General features: G+C 47.7%; 1 protein-coding gene across 1 annotated transcript in view; it reads left to right on the top strand.

Moving 5' to 3' along the window:
- AK8 (adenylate kinase 8) overlaps positions 1-26507 on the top strand; it is an 841444-nt gene that overhangs the window by 51400 nt on the left and 763537 nt on the right. Inside the window, exon 2 of the mRNA XM_086924758.1 lies at positions 14307-14391. Coding sequence (XP_086780884.1) covers positions 14307-14391 — 85 coding nt within the window. The remainder of the gene's footprint in view (positions 1-14306; positions 14392-26507) is intronic.

Here is a 26507-nt window from a genome sequence, read left to right on the forward strand (position 1 = left end):
ATGGAAAATTGGCTATCCACATATCAATCTAGCATTTTCGGTAATTTTACAGAATCGGTAAATATTACCGATTCGGTAAAATTACCGATTCAGTAATAATACCGAATCGGTAAAATTACTGAATATGTGCACCTACATCTCCATAGCCCTTTACCGATCGGAAACGGCCGAAAATCTGTATTTTCGGCCGATTCCGATCGGTAAAGGGCTACCTACATCTGGCCCATAGACAGTTAGTCCAATATGTAATGCGGACTGCAACGGTCCAAACAGCTGTTAATGTTCCACAGCTGACCCCTCATCAGGGGAACACAAATAAAATTACACCATAGAACATACAATCATGTCTTGGTAAAACACCCATAAAACGGGAACAAATTCCTTTCTGGTTAGCGCAGAAAATTACTCAAATAGAGGCAGTATTTCTGAATACTACCCCTATTGGGAAACACAGAATTCTGACCATCTGCCTTCCAATGGGGGTCGCACCACACGTGGAGGACTGTGACACTTGGGGTACAGTCTTTGCTTCCATTTACACAAAAACGCATGGTGTTCCGTCAATGGCGGTAATACCAGATAAAACAGCTAAAACAGATTCAGAATGAATACGGTCCAGAACCTGCTTTAACTCTTGGTATGAAATTACTGAAAGACTTCAAGCAGGTCTCGGCTATATTACTAGCCAATATAAAAGGAGAAGCAGCATCTGTGGCGATCCGCCAGAATTTGAAAGAAACAGATATAACAGATCAACCAATTGAGCTCGCCAGAATCATAGAAAAATGCTATGAGGAACTAGGAAGAGATAGTTTAGGTGGGAAACCAGTAAAACCCCAACTACTCGAAAATCCTGAAAAATTATTTATTAAAAATAATTTAAACACTCCTAAAAAGAGCTGGGATGGAAATAAACAATCCACTCCCAAGGAAAAAGTTTTCCAGTCCAGAGGAAGGTCTCCTCGACGGAGGGAAAGAACTCCGACTCGAGAACACCAGTCTCCCCAGAGGGAGCCCTCTGAGAAAAGATATAACCTTAGAAATGAGGATAACTTGAAAAAACCTGATAGATATCAAAGTATTGATACACGTCCCTCGCGATCTTTTTCGCAGAAATCTGAAAGAAGAGGACGGTCAGACCCAGGAGAGCACACCAAGTCCAAAGACAAGGAGCCTGCTCAACGTAAAAAATTACAATTTCCAAGAAAGAAGGTAGCCAGTATTAGAGTAATCGAACAGGCCGAGAATTCTGAGGACACAGTTGAAAAACGGGGAGTGGGCATTGACAATGTTGGACAGTGCAGCAGAAATCACCATAGCTCGCAAGATCCTGATGAGTCATCTGGAGACAGTGGACACGAATGAATACATTCAAGTAGAAACTGCCGACACCAGAGTTAGCGAACCTCATAAGATATACGAAATAACACTGCGTATAGAGGGAGATAAGACTAGAAAAATAAGGGGTCTATTTTGGGATAACCTCTCAAACGGCTATGACATCCTGTTAGCTGAGAAAGATTGGCCCCCAGAGTTTGTCAGGGAGTGCCCTCATGGCGAAGAAACGATTATGCCTGCCTTCTCGAATCACATTCCGATTCACACTAAATATATATATGCAAGGAAATGGGCAGTGGCCCAGGCACCGGCATTATATAAAAATCATGTAGGATGGGATGAGGACTCTCCTCCTCACAAAATCCAGTTAAAATGTCAACCTACTGCACAAAGGCAGTACCCAATTAAGCAAGAAGCTAAAAAACAAGTCGGGAGATTTTAGATCAACTTGAATACCAGGGGTGATTGAAACATGCACCTCCCAAATGAACAATCCTTTGTTTCCTGTCTCGAAACTAGACAATTCATATCGTCTAGTCTTGGACTACAGACATCTTAATTCGTGTTGCAAAACCTTTGCGGTACAGAACTCGCATAGTGCGGCACTAATGAATAACATAATTAGGAAAAAATATAAAACGACATTAGACATATCTAATGGGTTCTTTTGTCAAAATATTGCACCAGAAAGCAGGTACTTGACCGCTTTCTCAATAATGGGGTCACAGAAAAATTTCTGTAGGCTCCCACAGGGATTCAAGAACAGCTCAGGATTATTTTCAGCCGGAGTAACAGAGTTACTACAAATATATGATGATGAGGCATTATCTTATGTCGATGACATCTATCTCACGGACGACGACTTGGAGACTCACTTGAAAAGGGTGAATACCATAATACTTGGTTTCGCAGCAGAGGGTTACAAATTCAACTTTAAAAAGTCTCGAATTGCCCATCTAACAGTACTATTTTTAGGATATGAACTATAAAGTGAAGGAAAAAGCCTAGCGGACAACTTCTTAGAGAAGTGCGCTGTACTCCAAGCACAGAGAACGCTGAAGAACTTACAATCTATTCTAGGCTTCCTGAATTTCGGAAGAACTTACATTGTAAATTATGCGGAGAGGGTTAAACCTCTCTACAAATTAGATAAACCTGATTTTAAACCAATCAACTGGACTCAAAAACACACAGAAATTTTGAGATCACTGCAAACAGACATGTTAGCGAAAACTAAATTAGAAACACGTGACAACACACGCAACCTTGTAATCTGAGTCATCCCAGGAAGATGCGGATTCACGTACCTGACCTCTAATGAGGGAGAAACGATACCAATAACTTACAAATCTCACTTGTACACACAAGCAGAAAAAAATTCAGTCTCACAGAAAACACTGTGAAATCAGTGCAAACTGCTATAGCTTAGGAACGAGAACTAGCACAAGGCAAAAGGATCACTGTTCTCACAGCAGAATCCGCCTTCGAGGCACTATTCAGCCCAGTAAACCTGCCTACTGTGTCACTGGATCCGAAATGGATACAGTGGGAAAATTCTCTTGCTGCGGAAGATGTGAAATACTATTTCGCCCCGCACATGAAAAAACTGAATGATTTAACTTATGAAAAAGAATATCCTCTGCCAATCGAAATTCTTCCTCTACAACAGTACTCCTGTATAATCTACACAGACAGATTTGTACAGCATTACAACGTAGAAAATAAATCCTACGATGCAGCATGTGCGATTGTTAAAGGTCGCTGGCTCTGCGGTAAATTCAGACCGAAAATAACAAACACTGAATCACTGAAAAAATGTTTGGCTCAGCGAGCTGAAATCAGATCTTTAAAGATGGCGCTTGAAAATGCAGAACGTGAATTCCCGACACTAATCGTGTGCGATTCGCATTTTTGCGTCCATTCTTACAATAATGAGTTTGCAGAGCTGGGTTCAAAATGATTACAAAGATGACACTGGTGCCACAATCAAGCATAAAATGCTTTGGAAACAAGTAGTTCTTTTACAGAAAGAACTACAAAAGACTCACGTGATACACACTCTGAGTCATCAACGTGATGGCGTTCACGTTGCAGGGAATTCATTGGCTAAAACGGCCACAGCGGAAGCAACTAAACCGGCTTCCGTAGCCACAAAAAAGCGTTCAGAAAAATACATAGACGGGGAAACCATGCTGGCAGTAAAAACGACCTCAAAAGGCAGCTGTGCAGCACTACCCGTGAACTATCCACTCAATTATGCATACGTAATTGATGCAAACTCCGTTCCTTTTGCTCGAATCCCTGGAGTGGGGGATAGGGTAATTCCAAACACGAATCGGAGAAAATTATTAATAGCAGACGCACACATGGGTGAAGGTCCGAGGCACAAAAAGATCAAAGAATCTCTGACTGAATTACAATCAGTATACTGGTGGCCGGGGATGAGCGTGCAACATCAAATATTTGCAAAAAACTGTCAAGCCTGCAGCAGAGATCGCAGTAGTGAACCGGTCCAGCCTGTTGCCCAGATATCCTTTATGGACAGGGTAATGCTGTCTATATGCAATCCAGCGTCCTATTAATTGTTTAAGACTACATTCACTTTAAAAATGCGGCCCCAGCGCTCGGCTGACGCCAAAACTGTTATATAAGATCTGCGAGTCTTTATCGGCACATACGCAATTGCCATGTTCCATTCGGACCAGGGTCCTGCTTTCAGCTCTCGAGCTTATAAGGAGGCCATGACCAGTATGGGCATTGGGTTGCGGTTCTCTTGTCCATTTCACCCTGAAGGAAACAGTGTAGTGGAAAGAAAAAACCGAGACATAAAGCAATCTATAACAGCAAAGGTATTAGGTTTGGGTGATGGGTGGGTCAAACATTTAATAAGTGTCCAACGTAGTCTTAATAATTTGCCAAGAAATTCTCTAAAAGGTTTCAGCCCGTACAAACTATTTTTCGGAACTAGAATGCATGTTCAGGATCTTGATAGTCAGGCTTCAGTGGTAAAAGATGAAAATAAAGACTTTGACATCAAAGCTCGTTTGGCTATCTTACAGGACCTGAATGAAACAAGAAAATCCTTAAGCAACATAAAAATAAAGCAACAGCCAACTACCACTGAACACACACCACCTGTCCCAGCAAGGCCTGTCTGGATTCCAAAGATTGGGGATCTGGTCAGAGAGAAAATAGCGGTGAAGAAGGAATTTGGGCCTTCTTACAGAAAAGCAGTACCTGTCTTAAGTATCAACGGAACAAGATCAGTAGGACTACCGCCCCTTGCTGGTAAAAAGGAGAACCGAGTTGTATCAATCGACCTCGTAAAACCACAATCATGTGGCCTATAATCAACAGTAGGCCAAGTGGACTCCCAGGAAACAACAGAATACCCAAATTCGCAACAATCCAAGAGGTTCAAACTGAAAGACTAATCACATTTGATAAACCTGCAGTGCACAGAGAAGGACTATGCAATAATGCCATGGAACTCGTGCCTCTTGAAACACAGATTGAAACAGATCGTCATGAAACTCCAGTCTACAATGATGTGGCATCAGAATGTGCTAATGAAAGACAAATTGAGAAAACAATTCCAACAATTGACAGAACGTCCTCTGGTTACTTCATAAATTTCGATAACTTTTCTGAAGATCAAAGCAACCCTGAAGTAACGCCAGAAACAAAGACTTTTAAAGAAAAAGCAACAGAACTCTTTCATCAACTCAAGGAAACTTATCTTATTTCTCCATGGTTAGATTTTTGGTTTGAGCTAGGTGTATTTTTCCTCCTGCTTTGGCTCATCATGGTACTTTGTTTGGGAAAATTCATTGAGGGAAAATACAGTTCAATGGACACAGCAAGTCAGAACATCAACTTAGTTCTAAAACCACACAGATCATCCCACGTGAAGAAAAGAGAACTATCAACAGTAAATGTCACAGCCATTCCAATACCCGGCAGGGTAGTTTGGGACAAGACTGACTATGAAATATATGGCCCGGTCGAGATCTTGAAATATCCTCACCAGTTCAAGGTTTCCTTAAGTGACTTTGTTAAACCAAGTACATTCTCTGATGATTGGGATTTTGAAAGTATAAATAATATGATGTCCGATTTAGTGTTGTCAGCAAAATTTACAGAACATGATTATTTACAAGGTTCATCTAATTATGATCAAATGTACTGTTTCTCACATTACGCTGACCATTACTTACATAAATCTGCTCAGCCTAGAAATGTTTTTAAATATAACCAATGGGAACATTGTGCTACTCCACCTAAAAGCAGTTCAAGAAAAGTTTTTTGAGAAATTCCAATACTTCTCAGGGTTTAATACAAGTAATGCAGAAACATTTTGTTATAAACTGTTGGATAAAACAGGGACAAAAACCATGCTGACAAATACTAAATTAATATATTCAGAAGCATTTTATGAAAAAATGATGACATTTGGTTTTGATTTCTGGAAAAACAACATTGAAACAAAAACCATCTGGGGTACAAAAGATTGGCAGGTACAAGGCCTAGAAGCATTATTTCGAGCCTGCATGATCCCAGAACAAATAATGTTTTTAAATGACACAATTCACCAAACAACCTGTCTTGGCCTAGCTAAGATTAAAGAACTTAACAGACCGTCTACTCCGAAACCAATACCTGATAATGCAACCACAGATATTGAAATAGACGTATCAAAAATTTACATCTAAACAGAACACATCCTGATTGGAAAAAGTGGTTAATCTGGCCTACTGACACAAATAACTGTCAAGATAGATTCCTGAATAAAACACAGGGGTTAACAATGACCAGACCAGACCCTAGATACTCCCAGAGACAACATCCAGGGATAGTAACAACATACAGTGTAGGGAAACTCTGCCTCGAATGGCTAGAAACATCCACACTGGCAGAAATTAAGCAACACTTATCTTTACTTAAAGATGGTGCTGATTTGCGCAATTTCATTATGGGACCACGCAAACAGCGTCAAAAACGTTTCATGGCGGCAAGTATATATGCGGCATACAACGAGACTTGGAAAGTAACACAAGTTGAAACAGCAGAAAAAATACGAGAAATTGATCGTATTAATTTGGAAAAATCACTTTCTGGTTTGGACAATGGGTTAATGACTCTGTCCTCCAAAATATATTCACTGGACAGTATTGTATCATCTGCCATCGATATAATAGATAATGACTTGCTAATGTTACAACATGGCCAGTCGCAATTACGTTCTATTGTACAGTTAGGCTGGACGCTGCAAAATCTTCGTTCAGGCTATGTGCCATGGCGTTTAATCAACACAACGTCATTGTTTTCCATCTTTAACCTTACTGATAAACAAATCAGCTTGGCACAGAAAGGAGCAAACTATACAATCCTGAGCATCGAAAAACTTGAGAGATTACCATTGACAATGTCAGAAAGACCTGTCATTGAATGGATAATACACAGGATTATCACAATTCCGATAACAACTTTCCAATTTAAAAATTGCCTTGAGTATATACCGACTGGCCAGTATGAACGATTGGGTAAAGGGTACATTAAGTCATCATGGAAATTACCATATACACACACATGCTACAGTGACAACAACAAAAATTTATTTCTTAGTGGTAATAACTGCAAACATTCACTAAGCGGTATACTTTTGTGCTAGGGTATTAATTTACATGGGGCCTGTGAAGGGACTTCTAACAACCTCTCATGCCACCAGCACGTCACACCTGCAACGCAGATAGAGCCTTTCTTTAAGCAACTTTCTAACGGGAGTTACATTCTAATAACGGATCACAACTGTTGTGGCTTGATGCCAGGGAAAGCATATCTCGTAAGCGTAACTTCCATGGTCACTTGCTGTATGCAAGCATTGTTTCCAAATGGCCCTGAAGATTCAGAGACCCCGATTTGGCCTCCTTTGAATGTCTCTTCTATACGAATTGATACTTTAAGCAGAATGAAGTCTGTGCTTTTACAGACAACAGTGCCCATCACGTCATCGAAAGAGGCGTATGATCTCCAACTTGCAAGGACAGCATCGGAGATACATGACCTTTTATCAACAAATTGCCCTGTGCATTTCACAGAAATGCTTAGCCAAATTCTAAATATGTCGGATGCCGTAGGTATCTCAAACGTATTTAAGACAATTTGTTTGGGACTGTTAACACCCTTCAAAGCAGTCCTGGGCATAATACCAAATTTTGTCCATTCAGTCTTTGGCGGCATACCCCTAATTTTGGGACTTGTAGCAGGCACTTTATTTTTGACCCGCCTGCTCCAATATGGCGAGCCAAAACACAAACATGACTCCGGCAAGGATGGGAGAAACGATCCTAGCAGTACGCTACCGGGACCGCATAACTAGAGTCCTTGGATTGGCCCGGCTGAGAGATCTGAACATGACAGGGTTTCTTTCATTCAGACCTATTTGGCAGACCTGCATCTTACCTGTGCTTCGATGTATGCTATGCGGAGAAGAATGCGTGTTAGACACCTGTCTTGCACTACCATCAGCAGTACCAATGGATATCGATACTTTGCTAAGTCCTGTAACGGCTCATGCATCGTGTTGTCCCCAGCGACTGCCAATCCTGATGACGGCATTCGTTGAGACTCCTGCGCTACGACTAGGTGGCGACAGTGAATCGGTAAATGAAAGCAACATCACCCAGGTATGGCCTTCTGTGAGCATTGATGATCCAAACTTCGATGATATCAATCATTCTCACAACTGCCAGGTTACTGCACTATCGAACCTGGTCGAACTGTCACCTGAATATGTAGACCTGTTCTTTAAGAGCCTGTCTGATATGATGTTCTCGCCTGAACAGCAACAATGAATTTCTGGAAACACATTCCGGCGCTCAGCGTTCCCATGAACTCTGAATTTGGCCTTCAGTTTTGATCAACAGAAACTACTAAAAAGCGTTTGGAACTCTATTCCCCCGTTCACCATGAGACATTTTTGGGGGGGATTGAACATTTTTCAAAATATTTACCTTTTTCTGGCACAAATACTTTTGCTTAAAGTAGAACTATTCATAAAGAACAGAACTTCTATTTTTAGTAGATCTAGAGACAAAAAACGTTACCTCAGCCTCTAGCACATTTTACAGCAATTGTATTTACATGTGATGAAATAGTCTCGCCCTCTTTTCTGTATTTAGAGACATTTCATGTGTAATTTTTCGCAAAATCGTTCAACTGATTACATATGCAATAATTTTTGAATGATTACTATGCTTAAAAAAAAGTACAGTACCTATGTTTCCATGTATTTCAAATACGCCATTTCAAATGCAATATGTATTTTGGGGCTGGGAAGTATTACACGCGCATCTTATTGCTTTAGTTTTTAGTAATTTTATGGACATAAATTCGTGGAGTGGATGTTGTGTTCTATCTAGGACCCCAATCAATATTGTGACCTCATGCCCCTATACGGCTATAATCAATAGGTATCAATAGGTATCAATAGGTATCCCTATAATGGCATAAACGATCAGAGCCATATTTCAGTAACTCGTCTCTGCAGCTCATTACAGTACATGACACAGCAGAAGCCACTTCCTAAAGATTCCTAGATAACACACCGAGTTCTTTCAACAAATAAAACCACCAGCAACCTGGGAAAGCCCCGCTTGCTTTGTTTTGATTTTTTGATTAGTAGTAGAACTCTAACGAGCACTGTAAGAACGACCAGTTCTTAGTGACATCTTTATTGACGTCTTATGTCCAAAAACTTACGCCAAACAAGGCACCTTTCAGGTATAAATAATACCAACGTTGCCTTAAGCAAACACAGCGATGGTGGTGGAGAATACAGGAGCAGAACAGCTGTCCCTTGCAGAGCCCAGCAGATGCGAGAAGCCCACGGACGCTGCCCCTCCTCCTCCTTAATGCGCTGAGAGAGACGCTGTCTTTTCTCCTGCCGAGAAAATCCAGCTCCGGCGTTTCCAGCCTACCCTTGCGGGTGACTGGGATATCGAGTCCTGAGAGGAGATACCAGACCTCCAACATTCTATTCCAGAGGTACGGTGCTGACTAAACCCTTAGAGAGAATTCTTGAAGCAAACCCTTGGCAAAACCAACTTAACTTAAACTGCTACTTACTCCCTCCCACGTATTAAGCTTAGGTCAGGTACACTGGGGTAGGCTTAGTTAGAAGCACCAGTTGAGTACGTTAGCCAAATGTATATATGAATGTATATATTTTATTCCTTTTAACTATCGTATGGCTAAAAAACCATATCAATGCTTTTACAGTATTATTTCGCAATACTCCTTTTACTGTACGCACTTTTCATAATAACAAGTCTTGCAATTGTGGCAATTCATTTCTCTTGTATGAGAAGAAAGACTGTTCAATAAATGAATACCTTTTATTGAAAACGCCCGTCTCTCTATTCTCTGCATACTGGTGAAAGTAATCTTGCACAATTGACTGAGTGAAATAGCTGTCTATTGTTTCACACGACTCTAGAGATTGACTCTTATTCTGAGGAGCAAAGTTGTCATGTTAATGCGGTTGTTGGAAAACTGAATCCCTTCTTGTCAGTGCCTGGGAAGCTGATCACTTCCTATTCAGTCAAGAAAGTTTCCAGTGACCTCTGAGCTAGCTGGTACAAACCCAATTAAGTCTAACATAGTCAGTAGAGACCTAGAAGAACGCACTTCTACGCCTACACTGCTGTTTATGTTATTCCAATGCGCAATGCCTGTAGGAAAAATAGGAACTACACTACACCACTAGAGCTGGGTCCTACATCTTCATCCACTCTTACAACTGTTAGTCACTCCACTAGTGCCGATCCTGTATCTTCAACCATGCTTACAACCTTAAGCCCACATCACCAGAGCCAGTTCCCGCATCTTTAACCCTGCTTACAATCGTTAGCCCACTCCACCAGAGCAAGATCATGCATCTTTAACCCTGCTTACAACTTTTAGGCCACACCACCATAGCCAGATCCCCCATCTTCAACCATGCTTACAACCGTTAGCCCACACCATCAGAGCCAGAACCTGCAGCTTCAACCATGCTTCCAACCGTTGGCCCACACCATAGCCAGATCATCCATCTTGAAACATGCTTACAGTCGTTGGCCCATTCCACCAGAGATAGATCATGCATCTTCAACCATGCTTACAACCGTTAGCCCACTCCACCAGAGCTAGATCATGCATCTTCAACCATGCTTACAACCGTTAGCCCACACCACCAGAGCTAGATCATGCATCTTTAACCATGCTTCCAACAGTTAGCTCATAACACCAGAGCCAGATCATGCATCTTCAACAATGCTTACAACTGTTAGCCCACACCACCAGAGCTAGATCATGCATCTTCAACCATGCTTACAACCATTGGCCTACACCACCAGAGCCAGGTCATGCATCTTCAACCATGCTTCCAACAGTTAGCTCACTCCACCAGAGCCAGGTAATGCTTGTTCAACCATGCTTACAACCATTGGCCTACACCACCAGAGCCAGGTCATGCATCTTCATCCATGCTTGCAACCTTAAGCCCACATCACCAGAGCCAGGTAATGCATCTTCAACCATGCTTACATCTATTAGCCACTCCACCAGAGCTAGGTCCCACATCTTCAACCATGCTTACAACCGTTAGCCCACTTCACCAGATCTAGATCATGCATCTTCAACCATGCTTACAACCGTTAGCCCACACCACGAGAGATAGATCATGCATCTGCAACCATGCTTACAACTGTTAGCCCACTCCACCAGAGCTAGATCATGCATCTTCAACCATGCTTACAACTGTTAACCCACTCCACCAGAGCTAGATCATGCATCTGCAACCATGCTTACAACCGTTAGCCCAAATCACCGGAGCCAGATCATGCATCTTCAACCATGCTTGCAACCGTTGGCCCACACCACCAGAATTAGATCATGCATCTTCAACCATGCTTACAACCGTTAGCCCACACCACCAGAGCTAGATCATGCATCTTCAACCATGCTTACAACCGTTAGCCCACTCCACCAGAGCTAGATCATGCATCTTCAACCATGCTTACAACCGTTAGCCTACTCCACTAGAGCTAGGTCCCACATCTTCAACCACGCTTACAACTGTTAGCCACTCCTCAGAGCCGGTTTCTGCATCTCCAGCCATGCTTACATCGGTTTGCCACTCCACCAGAGCTAGGTCCCACATCTTCAACCATGCTTAGAACTGTTAGCCACTCCTCAGAGCCGGTTTCTGCATCTACAACCACGCTTACAACTGTTAGACCACTCCATTACGGCCAGTTCCTGCATCTTTAACCAGGCTTACAACTCTACTCCACTAGAGCCAGTTCCCAGCATCATCACAAAGTTCCCAGTGTTTAACCCACCCCACCAGGGCTCACCCTCTTCTCAACCATAATCGTAATCCTTGGAATGTCCACTTAGGCGGGACCTCCCCTCCGAATGCCTTTCCCAAACCCTACACCCCTAAAGGGCCTGCTCCACTCGGTCATGTGTGCAGTTCATTGATCACACTTTTTGACTCATGCCCCACGCATGCAACATACCACCGCTTGTCTCGGCCTGTAAGTTTGTCGCTCTCCTAATCCGTTTTTCAAGCACTCACCAGATCCCACCAGGGTGTGACCCTCCAACCTTTATCGCCACCATTCAGGACTGGTTGCGCTTCCATCCCGCTCCTGAACCTGGTGCCGCTCCACCAGGGCCTGAGGGTCTGCCAACTCCCTTCCCATACCAAGGCTTCATCCTCTGTTACTGGGTCCTCACCCATCAGGACACACTTTCCACCATGACATGCACCGCCTGGTTCTCAGAGCAGGTGGGAATCCTTGACACCAGCAAGGTAGACAACCCCAGCCCAGCTCCAGATTCGAACTAAACATATACATGGTAATGTAAGCAATTGGAGGTTATAGACCCTCTGCCGAGAAAGACCCCTACCTCGAATTTCGAGGACTAAGCAGTCACCTCTGTTGGCACAATCATATTTCATTTTTACGGTCAAAATATTTTATTAAGTGGTAATAATGAAAAGTATGGCTCATTAACTAAGAATAAAAAGACTAAAACATTGCACATTGAAATGCAAGCTAAAAAAGAGAGGCGGAGGAGAATCCGTCAAGTGATACACATGAATTAACGAGTTAAAACACGATCACGATCCATTGCTAATATATAGGTGATCACTAAGCGACAGTGTTAAAATCTTTATTAACGGAGATAAAACAAGGTAAATAAGTCTTTTTGTAAAATCAAACCATTCCAACCAGACATAAGGGAAACCAGGTGTAGATTTTCATTTGAAAGAAATTGGCCCAATCCCTAAAACCACCAGAATATCAAATAATTTACTTTCATCTTTGTTCAAACAACATTTAAAGGTTTAGGTTTATAAACGAGGTGGGAGTGCATCAGACTGTATGAATTAGAAAGGATATTACGAATGTTACGGACAAATCTGGATATTCCAGAATAGCTGCTTTAAGAGCCAAGTAGTGTGAATAGTTTTCGGGCGGAAAGTGAAAGAACTCCATAAAGTGTGCCAAGGTAATTGACAAATTATTTCAAAGTAAATTACAGAGATTAGTAATACCTCTTGGATGCCGATCTTTTCAGAACACATTTTCACTGCCATTTTCAATCATGTGACTGTTCCAGAAGGAAACCAATCGAAAATGGTATTTGAAATACATTTATTCCAGTGGCGGCTCCTACGCTTTGGCGGAAGAGCCTTGCCCCACTGCTTTTAAGGAGTTCAACATAAACATAAAATGGTAATAACTTGGAGTTTTATGTTTCTGTACTGCTTTGCGGGCGGACGAGTTGGTGGGCTGCTCTGCTCTAAGAGCAGGGCAGGGCAGGGCAAGAGTGGTTTGCCCACTCCTAAGTGCGCAATGACTGTTCTCCATGCTGGCTGTAATGCTGGAACAAGACCAGGCCCCCATTCCCTGGCTGGGCGTCGAACCAGGACACTCAGACCAATTACAACGCGGCATTGCAGCATTGTGATTGGTCAGTGGAGCCTAGCTGTGCTTCCTGTTCCTCGAGTCAAAACGAGGAGAGCAGGAGCAGAGGCGCAGGACGCTGCAGCAAGGTTAAATGTTTGTTTTTAATATTGCACACAACACCTATCCCATTTTTCGCACTGTTTTTTAGAAAGACTGACACTGACGAAGAAATTGGACCAGGTGCTGGATGGCGTCACTGCGCTCTGCCTTGTAACTTGTGACATCCAGAGACTCATATCATAGTGTCCACCCGGAATCTAACGCATTAATCGCTGTGATTTGACCACCATACGTATTTAAGGAAGATATATTTGAAATTACATTTCTGCGTCAGGACCATTTTCGTGTTCCATGCACACTGACATTTGCATTTAAATAGAAAATGCGTGGACCACAAAACTTATAGACAGCTCTAATTCGTTACCAAAGATTCAGGTCCGCCATCCGTGGGGCATCGTACTGCAGCGCCGTTGGCGTTCTAATATATTTTTTTGCCCTGAGGAAGCCCAATCTGGGCGAAACGCGTTGGCTGTCATTTCTGTCAAGATATTGTTTGAAGACTGCAATAAAAATATTTGAAGAACAACTTGAAGGACCACTACTCTTTTTGTGAACATATATGAACACTTTTTTTGAAAAACAACTTGATTTATGCACTGTATTCAATATTGTTGCCTCTCTGTTCTCTATTTTTACCTATCCCCTACCCCCCTTTCCGCCCTGCACCCACGAGCCATGCAGGCCACCACTGATTTATTCGAAATGGGTTGTAACTGCTGAAGCACATGGTCTGGAACAGTTGCAGAAATGCAGCGTTTTCTTTTACTTAGTTTGAATTTTGGAGATTCCAAGGCAGAGACCGCACCTCGGTACATGGGATCTGTGTTATGTCGTTTTGCCTGTGACCTGCAACTCATCAACAGCTGTTGTGTTTATTTCCAGACGATGCTGGAGAAGCTGCTGAAGGACAGGCCGGAGGACACTATCCAATATCTCATCGATCACTTAAAAAGGGACAGCGATGAAGGTAGGAGGATGCTGCACCTTTGGCTTTTCTGTGTTCTAATCCTTGTTGTCCCAAATGTTTATCCAAAAATGATCTCCTCAAGTCTCACTGTGCTCCTTTTTAAAAAAAAAAAAAACAGTTTTTATTGTCAGACTGCACATATGTTGCTGGGCTCTGCACACCAGGGACAACTGCGGTATTAAACATTACATCAGCCGGAAGGCAATCGAACTTTCTTTGTGAGCAACAACAAGCAAATAAATGACATGGCAATACTTATGAAGCTATCATTCCCCCCCCCCCCCCAACAGCCCCCTGCCCCCAACTCCCCCCTCACCAACACCCTCCCCCCAGAGTTGCACAAGGTCCACCAAGTCCCACCTACACACAAAAACAAATAGCACAAAGAAATAGCTGTATGTGCACATCCGCCTCCCATGCCCCCCCAACCCCACTACACCAGTGCCACACGGCCCATCCATCACTCACCCGGAAGGTCTTCTGTCACAACATGATGCTCAAGCCACAAGCCCCATAGTCTGCCCAGCGCTTCCAAATTTTATAATGTTTTCGCGGGTACCCCATGGCAACAAAGATCGGCTGCTCCGATCCCATACAAAAGTCTAGGCCATTTTTCCACACGGCCACAGATGGGCCCTTGGATCTTTCCACGGCCTGGCTATGTCCCTCTTTGCCAATGGGAGGCCAAGTTGCATCAGATGTCTTTTGTACACTACACATTGCCCCCACCCCTTCCCTTACATACAGTAAAGCGAACCGTGGCGTACGTGGGAGCTCCAACCCCAACACTTCCGATAGGCAGGCCAAGACACCCCTCCAGAACCGATCTAGGGAACCATTTCACCAGATTGTATGCAGAAACGTGCCACAACGGAGGCACCGGGGATGCAATCAGTCCCACCCACCAAAGCCGGACCCTGGTGAAGTAAACTCTGTGTAAGTATTTAAATTGAATGAGGCGGAGGCGCATTGCTATGGCCGCACCCCTGGGGCGGCCAGAGCCTCCCTCCAATCCTCCTCCTCGAGCTCGCCCACATCCTCCTCCCATGTCTCCCGGAGCCTCTGCAGCGTAGGGGAACAATGCGTAACCAGGGACAAGATTCGGGATATCTTCTTCGTCTCCAGGTCCCCCAGAAACACTTTTGCTTTCTGTGGACTAAACTCGGTGAGAGACTCCAATCCCTCCAGGCTGGGGGACAATGCATGACCGAACTGGAGGTACCGAATGAACTGGGAGCGAGGCATGCCAAATTCTGTTCGTAGTTTCTGAAAGGACTTGAGTGTCGTGCCCCTTAGAACATCCCCCAGGGTCGAAATTCCAATGTTATCCCATCCCCGAAATCCCTGTAGTGTCGCGAGGCTGGGCAATCGCCCATTGTTCCACAAGGGGGTTTCCCCAGTCAGGGTATTCCACCACCCCATACGGCGCAGAGCATGTCTCCAAAGTCGAAACACCACCTGTGTGGCCGATGGAAATGCGCCCGCAGCGGCTCAGAGTAAAGAATGGTATCCAGTGTGTGGGACCCCATGAGATAGCGTTCCAATGCATATGCCGGGTCCCCCCTGTCGCCATACCACCACTCATTTAGGACCAGTAGGTGTGGGGACTGATAGTAATAATACTGGATTTTTTTTTTTTTTTATACAGCGCAAACAGCTACCTCGCGAGGAGGTGTCCCGGCGCTAGTAGATCACTGATAACCTTAGGCATACAAAATATGGGAGCTATCGTGGCTGGGAGAAAAGCCAGGTCTTTAGTAATTTCCTAAAGCAGGGTTCGGAGGGGGCCTGTTGAATAACTTGTGGCAAGGAGTTCCACAGAGCGGCGACGTTGGCTGAAAAGGTCCGACCGCCTAGCCGGGCCTTCTTTGCCCGCGGGATGACCAGTTGGACACGGTCATTGGATCGTAGTGCACGGCTTTGAAAGTATCTAGGAAGGCGGTTTTTCAGGTATTGTGGGCAGGAGCCATACAGAGATCTGAACGCAAGTGTCAGAGCTTTGAATTTTATCCTGTTGGCTACTGGTAGCCAATGCAAGGTTCGAAGATGCGGAGAGACTGACTGCTTGAAAGGGATTCGCAGTAACAGTCTCGCAGCCGCATTTTGAACTACCTGAAGCCTATGAGTCAGGTATTTTGGTAGGCCCAGGTATAAACCATTGGCATAATCCAGCCGTGAGGTGACAGTCGCGTGAACAACCGTTTTTCTACAACTCTCCGGTAGGAGCCTTAGGATTTTTCGGAGGTTTCTCAGCTTGCTGAGACAGCATCCGGCCACTTGTTGGACATGGGATGAAAAGGACATGTTATCATCCCATCTCACTCCAAGATTTTTTGCCGAGTGACTTGGTGAGGGGGGTGGGCCCATCTCCGTGGGCCACCAGAGCTCATGGGCGGGGAGGGGACCCTTGCTGAAGAAGATGACTTCGGTTTTATTGGCATTCAACTTTAATTTATTGGTGTTCATCCAGTGTGCTATATCCTGGAGACAACCTTTGAAATTTGAGAAAGAATCATGTGTCATCTCTGAGTACGGAAATACCAACTGGGTGTCATCGGCATAAGAGATTGCCTTGACACCCCAGTTGGCAATTAACGTAAAAAGAGGAGCCAGGTAGATGTTGAACAGAAGGGGGCTGAGGGCCGATCCCTGCGGGACTCCACAGCCAAGAATTTTGGGCGTGGAAGAGAACGTCCCAAGTGTTACCTTCTGCGTTCTAAGCGATAGGTAGGAGTTTATCCACCCTAGTGCTCTGTCCTGAATACCTATCTCTGCGAGCCGACTGAGTAGGCTGGCGTGGTCCACCGTGTCGAAGGCGGCCGATAGATCCAGGAGTACCAGCATTGCAGAGTCTCCTGCATCCATCGACCACCTCACTGACTCGGCTACCTCTATGAGCGCTGTTTCCGTACTGAAACCGGGTCGGAAACCCGATTGAGTTTCATGTAGGATGTTGTTGGTTTCCACAAATTTACTCAATTGTCGCTGTATAATTTTTTCCAGCATTTTTCCCGGGGCAGCTAATAGGGATATTGGGCGTAGATTCGTCAGGTCGTCAGGGTCCCCATTGGGTTTCTTCTTTAGGGGTAGGAGAGTGGCATGCTTCCAGACGTCAGGGAAAATGCCCGAAGCAATTGAAGAATTCCAAATACATTGAAGTATCGGGGCTACCGAGTCTGCAATGACACTCCAAAGTTTAGCTGGGCAGGGGTCGTCCGGGGAACCGGATTTGCATCGGCTAAGTTCTTGCCTTACCTCATTCAGTGGAATATGCATGAACTGGGTAAAAGTCTCTTCTAGCTCGCCTTTATTCGCTATGTCCTGCTTCACTGTTTTTGTTATTGGACCAAAAGAGTCGTACACCTTTTTAATTTTCTGTTCAAAATACTCAGAAATTTGCTCACATAGCGTAGCAGTGGGTACAACCTCTCTTTCAATACATTTTGGCTTAAAAAACGACTGTACCACTTTAAAAACTTGTTTGCTGGACTGTTCTGCCTGAAAAATTAAGTCCGCATAGAAGCGCTTTTTGCTTTTCCTAATAGCTTTCCGGAATTGTTTAGAGGCTTCCTTATACCTGGTTTTTTCTTCTGGACCGTAGTTTACTCTCCAGAGTCTCTCCAGTTTTTTACAGACTGCTTTCTCATTCCTAAGTTCCTGCGTGAACCAGGGGGCTGAGGGAGAGTCTCTTTTAGATAGGGCCCGGGAGGCTGGAGCAATAGAGGAAACCATCTTTCTGATCCATTCATTAAGAAGTATAGCATCCGTATTGGAATTATTTGTCAAGGACGGGATGGTTTGCGCAAGGACAGGGCGCATAGTATCAGGGGTCAGTTTTTTCCACTGCCTCTTCAAGAAGTACCGTTTACTCGAGACAGGGGTATCAGTCGCAATATTCAGTGTGAATGGAACGAGTGCATGATCTGACCATGTCAGAGGAAGAGGTGTCTCAGACTGCACATTCTCAATGTTTGAAAAAATGAGATCAATAGTGTGGCCCCCTGTATGAGTAGGGCCCTCATTGATCAGTCTGAGACTGGCCATATTTAACGTGGATCTTAGCAGCTCTGCCATGGCACAGTCAGGTTTGTCCATGTGGATATTGAAGTCGCCTACCACAATAAAAAGAGGGTGGAGAAGCGAACTCTGGACAATGGTGTCCAGTAAAGTCGTAAGGTAGGGGTCTGTACCAACCGGTGGGCGGTATAACACTAGTCCTGCTAGTGACAGCTGAGGGCTCACTTGGAAGCAAAAGTGGAGGCCATCAATACCTTGAATGGCAGTAGGGGCAGAGGATGTCAAAACTAAATGCTCTTTAAAAATAATGGCTACACCGCCGCCTCTTTTTGTCCCAGGGCGGTTAGCGAGGCATATTTTAAATCCCGAAGGGACTGCAAGTGCAATGGAGGTCGAATTGTCCTCCTTGATCCAAGTTTCAGTTAGAAACAATATATCCCATTCCTGCTCTTCAAGTAAAAGCCAGACATCATCTGCGTGTTTGGCTAAGGATCTACAGTTAAGAAGGCCCGCCCTTAGGTTTGTTAAAAATAGGGATTTGGGCTTAGGGGATATCACAGAGGCATCACTGCCAATAGCTATCCCACAGTTGTTACAGGTCTGAGGGAGTTCGAGGGTCAAAGGGTCAATATTATGGGGGCAGCATTTGGATGGGGGATCGAGCGCCTTGAGGTCCTCACTCGACCACGCTATCCTTCCACCTTGTTCTTCGCTACCGGCAGCATGTCTGGCCCCGGCCGCGATCTGGTCGCGGACGGGCGCAGACGGGCTTGCCTTAGGCGCGCCTTCGGCGCGCAAACGGCGCGCCCGCTGCGCACGTCCGCTGCGCGTTCTAGAAATGCACATTTAAATAGTGGACCGTTTAGGGCGGGAAGGGGGCGTGGCCAGAAGTGGGCGTGGCCAGCGGCGAGTGGAGCCGGTCGAGGGTGTCACGTGGCAGCGCTAGGTCCGCTGCACGTCACCTTAAAGTGCCAGAGTGTCAGTTAATAAACACAAGGTACAAAGTTTAAAATCACACAGTACAAGGTTTAAAAACACAATATAGGACAGGACACCAGTTTTAAAATATCAAATCAAGCAGCTCCCGGCTTTTCGCCTCAGGAGACAGGATCTAACTGAGCGCTCGGTATTCAGCGCTACTAATAGGGCGGGAAGGGGGCGTGGCCAGCAGTGGGCGTGGCCAGCGGCGAGTGGAGCCGATCGAGGGTGTCACGTGGCAGCGCTAGGTCCGCTGCACGTCACCTTAAAGTGCCAGAGTGTCAGTTAATAAACACAAGGTACAAAGTTTAAAATCACACAGTACAAGGTTTAAAAACACAATATAGGACAGGACACCAGTTTTAAAATATCAAATCAAGCAGCTCCCGGCTTTTCGCCTCAGGAGACAGGATCTAACTGAGCGCTCGGTATTCAGCGCTACTAATAGGGCGGGAAGGGGGCGTGGCCAGAAGTGGGCGTGGCCAGCGGCGAGTGGAGCCGGTCGAGGGTGTCACGTGGCAGCGCTAGGTCCGCTGCACGTCACCTTAAAGTGCCAGAGTGTCAGTTAATAAACACAAGGTACAAAGTTTAAAATCACACAGTACAAGGTTTAAAAACACAATATAGGACAGGACACCAGTTTTAAAATATCAAATCAAGCAGCTCCCGGCTTTTCGCCTCAGGAGACAGGATCTAACTGAGCGCTCGGTATTCAGCGCTACTAATAGGGCGGGAAGGGGGCGTGGCCAGAAGTGGGCGTGGCCAGCGGCGAGTGGAGCCGGTCGAGGGTGTCACGTGGCAGCGCTAGGTCCGCTGCACGTCACCTTAAAGTGCCAGAGTGTCAGTTAATAAACACAAGGTACAAAGTTTAAAATCACACAGTACAAGGTTTAAAAACACAATATAGGACAGGACACCAGTTTTAAAATATCAAATCAAGCAGCTCCCGGCTTTTCGCCTCAGGAGACAGGATCTAACTGAGCGCTCGGTATTCAGCGCTACTAATAGGGCGGGAAGGGGGCGTGGCCAGAAGTGGGCGTGGCCAGCGGCGAGTGGAGCCGATCGAGGGTGTCACGTGGCAGCGCTAGGTCCGCTGCACGTCACCTTAAAGTGCCAGAGTGTCAGTTAATAAACACAAGGTACAAAGTTTAAAATCACACAGTACAAGGTTTAAAAAACACAATATAGGACAGGACACCAGTTTTAAAATATCAAATCAAGCAGCTCTCGGCTTTTCGCCTCAGGAGACAGGATCTAACTGAGCGCTCGGTATTCAGCGCTACTAATAGGGCGGGAAGGGGGCGTGGCCAGAAGTGGGCGTGGCCAGCGGCGAGTGGAGCCGGTCGAGGGTGTCACGTGGCAGCGCTAGGTCCGCTGCACGTCACCTTAAAGTGCCAGAGTGTCAGTTAATAAACACAAGGTACAAAGTTTAAAATCACACAGTACAAGGTTTAAAAACACAATATAGGACAGGACACCAGTTTTAAAATATCAAATCAAGCAGCTCCCGGCTTTTCGCCTCAGGAGACAGGATCTAACTGAGCGCTCGGTATTCAGCGCTACTAATAGGAGAGGATATCTGCAGTTGCCAACCCTCCGCAATCAGTGGAGAGAAAGCACGTGCGCAACGCCACACGCACAGCTCCACCCTCCCACAAAAACTGCCCGAGCACAAAGTTCACCAGCCGGAACCATTTAGGCGGGTCTGGATATGGGTGATTTTGTAGTTGGTATAGCAGCCGGGGGAGCGCAACCATCTTAAAAATTGCAGATCTGCCATAAATTATCAGTGGCATACGCCACCAGGTCTTGAGATCTGCCCGAACTCGCTCCCATACCTGTGCCAGATGCCGCTCCCAGGAGACAGCCGGCACCTCCGAGATAAACACCCACAGATATTTGAGGCCCCCCACCACCACCTGAAGTGTAGATGCCCAATCGCCAACCCTTGACCGCTCCCCTAGCACCCACAGCGTGGACTTGCAGGGGTTCAAGTATAACCCCGATGATTCCCCGAAGATCTGCATTATCCGCAGGAGGCGCGGCCCGATCTATTTAGATCGGTAAGAAAAAAAGGACATCATCCACATACAGTGCAATCCTATCGGACAGACCCGGCGCCCACTCAAAGCCACTCAGCTGTGCATCAATGCGCACCCGCGCCGCTAATGGCTCCATAGCCAAGGCGAATAAGTATTGGAAGAGGGGGCAACCCTGCCGGGTGCCGCGCCTAATAGAAAAACTGGAGGAGACCGCTCCCGCCACCCGAACTAACGCCGTCAGATCGGTGTTTAAGAGTGTCAGGTAGGACATGAAGCAAGGCCCGAGATTAAGCTAGGGCAGTAGTGCGAACAAATAGACCCCGCTGAAAGAGTCGAACGCCCTGTCCATGTCGGCCAGGAGGAACGCCGCCTTCTCCGATCCGTCGGACCACCGCCATCACCACCTGCGCCCGCCAAATATTGTGCCTGGTCGCACTCTGGGGCATGAAGCCGGCCTGATCCGGGTGTACAAACGCTGAAATATGGGGTAGGAGCCGGTTAGCCAATGCTTTGGACAGGACTTTGGCCTCCACGTTCAGAAGAGAAATGGGACGGTAGGAGACATGGTGCTCCGGGGGCCGGCCCGGTTTGTGCAATACCACCACTTCCGCATGCCTCCAATCCGGGGGGAGCCCACCCTGCTCCCTGGCCTCCTCCAAGGCCGCCCGATAATGAGGAGCTAGCTGCAACTGATATCGTTTGAAGAATTCACTGGGGAACCCATTCGGTCTGGGAGCCTTCCCAGAGTTGAGCTCACCCAGGGCCGTGCCCAGTTCCTCGTCCGTCAGTGGGAGCTCCAACCGATCGCGCACCTCATCAGACACTGCTTTAGGCGGCAAGTCAGCTATAAATTTGTCCACCACATATTCCGGTAGACACTCCTTCGGGTCCGCATAATATACAGAGAAACTCTCCGCCAGCGCCCTTGGATCTGTAATCGGGGCTCCCGCCTCGCCGAGTAGTATCCCCGGGAGGGTCTGAGCATAGAAGACGCCCTGACAGAGCCGATGTAGCATTTTGCCAGACTTGTCCCCCCACTGACATATCCTGCTGCACGTTGCCAGCCAGACCTGCCACGCCTCATCCAACAGAAAGGCTGCATAAGACTGTTGCGCCACTGCCTGACCCTCAACGGCAGCGCAACTCTGGCGTTCAAGCACCTCAATCTCTGCCTCGGCCCGCACTAACTCTGCCCTACGTCTCTTATGGGCCACTGCACACCAGGCGATATCCTCCCCCCGTAGGGTGGGCTTCAAAGCTTCCCACAGCGTCCCGGCGCTAGAAACAGATCCCACATTCCCAACAAGATAGTTAGCAATAGCCTCACTCATGTGCCTCCGGAGGTCAACGGACACAGGGGAGTGATCCGAAAGCCTGCGCGGAAGGATCTCCGCCGACTCCACCCTTCCAGCTACTGTTAGGGGAACGAAAATGTAGTCCAGTCGGGAAAAGGATTTGTGGACTGCTGCAAGATACGTGTATTCTCGTTTGTCCCCATGCAAGCGCCGCCACGTATCCACCCAGTCTAAGCCCACAACCATATCATGCAGTTTTGTGGATTGGCCTCCGCCCGGACTCCCCCAATCCTGTGCCTATCCCTGACCACATCCAGGACATTGTTCCAGTCTCCGCCCACCACAACAAAGCGCCAGGTATGTCCACCCACACAGTAAACAGTTTCTCAACCAGCTACCACTGCAGGGGGAGCGGGGCGTAGATGCACCCTAGCACCAAAGGTTCCTCCGGACCATGCCTCGGATAAACAGATTTCGCCCCTGCGTATCAGCCCACTGCTTGGAATGAACGTAAGGAATTCTACGATGCAATAATATGGCCACCTCCCTTGAACCCCTCGCAAATCCCGCGTGGAAGACTTGTTGGTACCCATCGCGCTGCAAACACAGGGCCTTAGTACCCAGTAGGTGGGTTTCTTATAGCAAAAGAACGTCAGCCCTAGCCCTCTTCGCCTGGCGCATAACTGCCCCCCTCTTGATTTTATCCAAGACACCGCCCGCGCACATTCCAACTGGGAATACAGAGGGTACCCGAGGGCCCCGGAACATCTTAAGAGCGACCAGCCATCAGGGAACGGTCAGGACCACAGCACAGGCGCAGGGCCGTGCGAATGTGCACAGAAAGTGTAGTGAACCCTCGTGGCAGTGCGACTCATACCCAACAAAAACAGACCCCCCCCCCCACTACAAACCCCGCACCCCCACCCCATACCTCAAAAACGCTGAAGGACCTGTCACGGTGCGGTTGGCAATCTGCCCCCAACGCCAATGGATCCCCAACTTACAGCCCATCACTCACGGGCCTACCCCCACAAGTACCAGACTGGGGGGGAATCCGCCCATGATGCAACTCCCTCTATCCAAATACGTCAAGTAAGTATGCAAGTCAAATAGGGGAACACACTGGCACCATCCTGACAACAAAGTCAAGGGTCCACCGCCTCTTGCCTGGGAGCCGGGGCCCCCTGGGAGGAGGCCCCGCAATACACGGAGTGCCGCTGGGATCGAGATCTTCTTTCACCCCCAACCCCCCGCACGACCCCTGGGAACTTTTCGATTGCTCCTCACTCTGAGAGGAGTTCGATTCCTGTCCCGGGGGCGTGTGCGCCCGCACCGTTTCATCTGTCCATTTGAACACCTCCTCCGGGATATCAAAGAAGTGGGTGCGCGATCCGGGAATAACGAGGCATATTGGAGCTTGAGGTCTCTCAGGCAGGCTTTTGTGGCCATGAATGATTGGCGTTGCTGCTGCACTAAACATGTATAGTCTGGGAAGATCAAGATACAAGATGATTATCGTAGAGCAGAGGTTCCTTGGCCCGGGCCTGTTTGAATACGGCATCACGGTCGTGGTAGTTCAAGAATTTTGCGATCACAGGCCTCGGACGATCCCCACCGGAGGCTTCTGAATGAGAGCTCTATGGGCCCGCTCTATCACGAAACACCAGGACATAGCGTCTGGGGAGAGCCAGCTTTCCAGCCACTGCGTAAGGAAGCGCTCCATGTTGCCATCCTCGCAACCCTCTGGAAAGCCAACGAAGCGCAGGTTGTTCCGCCTGGCCCGCCCCTCCGCGTCCTCAACCCGAAGTGCCAGGCCCTTCTGAATGTTTTCCATGCTTGCCACCTTGCGCTTCAGGGCCGCGACGTCGTCCAACACACCTGAAATCCGGGTCTCTGCCTCAGTGATGCGGGACACTGCATTTCGCAGATCCTGGCGTAATAGCATGTCATCAGATCCCACTGCGCCAATTTTGGCATCCAGCATGTCCCAGGATTGGGTGATTGCCGCCATCAATGCCGCATTGTCTGGCCCGGACTCCTGCTGTCCTCCAACCGCCCGGGCCAGTGACCTTGTCGATGGGCCCATGTTTTGTGGCGCTGCTACTGCCCTTGTCCCTCGTCATGTGAACTCGCAGCAGGTGCCTCACAGACGCGACTCGGTCTGGTTCGCCGTCCACACAGGATCCTCCTCAGCGTACAGACACAGAAGGCCGGTCATCAACTCGGGCCGCTCCCCACCGGAAAGCAACCCCGAACCAGGGCCCGCAATCCAACCGGGTAGGTCCAGATGTCTACACCAGGGTCCACTGAGCGGAATGGCCTCCTCTCTCCTGCCGCCCCCGCTCACCCGCGGGGCACAGCTGCGAACACTGTCACCAGAGCCCCCTCAACGGCCCGACCGACCGTCTAAGCTAGCACTGCCCAGGAGAGAGGGAGGATACCAAAGGTCGTATGCCAGCACCCCCCGCGACCCGAATAAACCGCCGATCCCCGCCATGCGCTCCAAAAGACAGGGTATAGGTGGAGGAGCCCTCTGCCCACACCCTGAGGGGTCCCCAAGAGCCACAGCCAGGCAAACAATGCTCTACTCGCTGGACCAACTCCCGAGGGATCCGTTCTCGGCAAGGATTCTGTCGTCAGATATGCGGCTGCGGGACACCGCACCAGCCCCTCCGCAACTCTCCTCACCTGTACGGCCCGGGCGCCGCAGCACTTCCTCTAGGCCTGTGCCGACCGTTAGTCTGCCACACGGCCACCGCCGGACTCCTCAGCCTCCTTCACTATGCCACGAAGTCCCGGAGGCACACCGCAGACCCAATCCATGGGTGGGCTGCAATTCCCCCAGCCACTGGCAGAATCCGTTCCGGAGATTAGAAATCAGAAGGCGGTGCCAGGCCCAAAGCCGAGACCCTTGCAGGCCTCCCCGCGCGGCGCGGTCACGCCGCCGATCCGCGGGGTGGTCCCAGGTTAAGAGGGGGCACTCCCAAGGGCCCCCGACCGTCAATGCCCCCAGTCGATACGCTGCAGTAGGGTGTTCCAGCCACCGGGACTCGAGGCCGCGGGCCTCTGCTCCCGCCAAGACTGTCCTCTCCTCACCCGTGTGGCTCAGTCTGTCTCCACGTCTGCTCCCGGCAGCTCTGCACTATTAGTGCCTCAGGATCCCCAGGGGGCCGATGCGCCCCTCGATCACCTCCTGCGGGGGCTACCGCCCAGGGGATGCCCGGGGCAGCCCTCAGCTCCCGTAAATGTCGATCAGCTACGTCCGCGGCGCCACACACCCTCTAGGGGCTTGCTTAACTCCACGCCCCGGCTCCACCTTCCATCGCCAGGCCGCTCCTCGTGAGGACCCCAGCCCTGGTCTCCGGTCAACCCAGGCGGCGGGAACCACGGTTGATCGCTGCTGCAGGCCGTAAGTGCTCAGATGTCTCCCCTAAGGCTTCAGGTAGGCAGAGGGAGTCAGGATAAATTCAGGATAATCGTCGTGCTGGACGGAGCACAGCTAACACACGTCCGCCATGCTGGCTTGCCTAGCCACGCCCCTCACTGTGCTCCTTCTTTGACTTCAACATAAACTGAGGTGACCCTCAATTCACCAAGTAACTCGCATAACAAATATAGGGCTGATTTAGAGCTTTGCGGACGGGTTACTCCGTCACAACGGTGTCCGATATCCTGTCCGTTGAAATATAAATCACATTATATCCTATGGGATTTATATTTCGGGGGACAGGCTATCGAACACTGTTGTGACGGAGTAATCTGTCTGCCAAGATCTAAATCAGGC

The sequence above is a fragment of the Lissotriton vulgaris genome, chromosome 5 (genome assembly GCF_964263255.1).
Source record: "Lissotriton vulgaris chromosome 5, aLisVul1.2, whole genome shotgun sequence".
NCBI lineage: Eukaryota > Metazoa > Chordata > Amphibia > Caudata > Salamandridae > Lissotriton > Lissotriton vulgaris.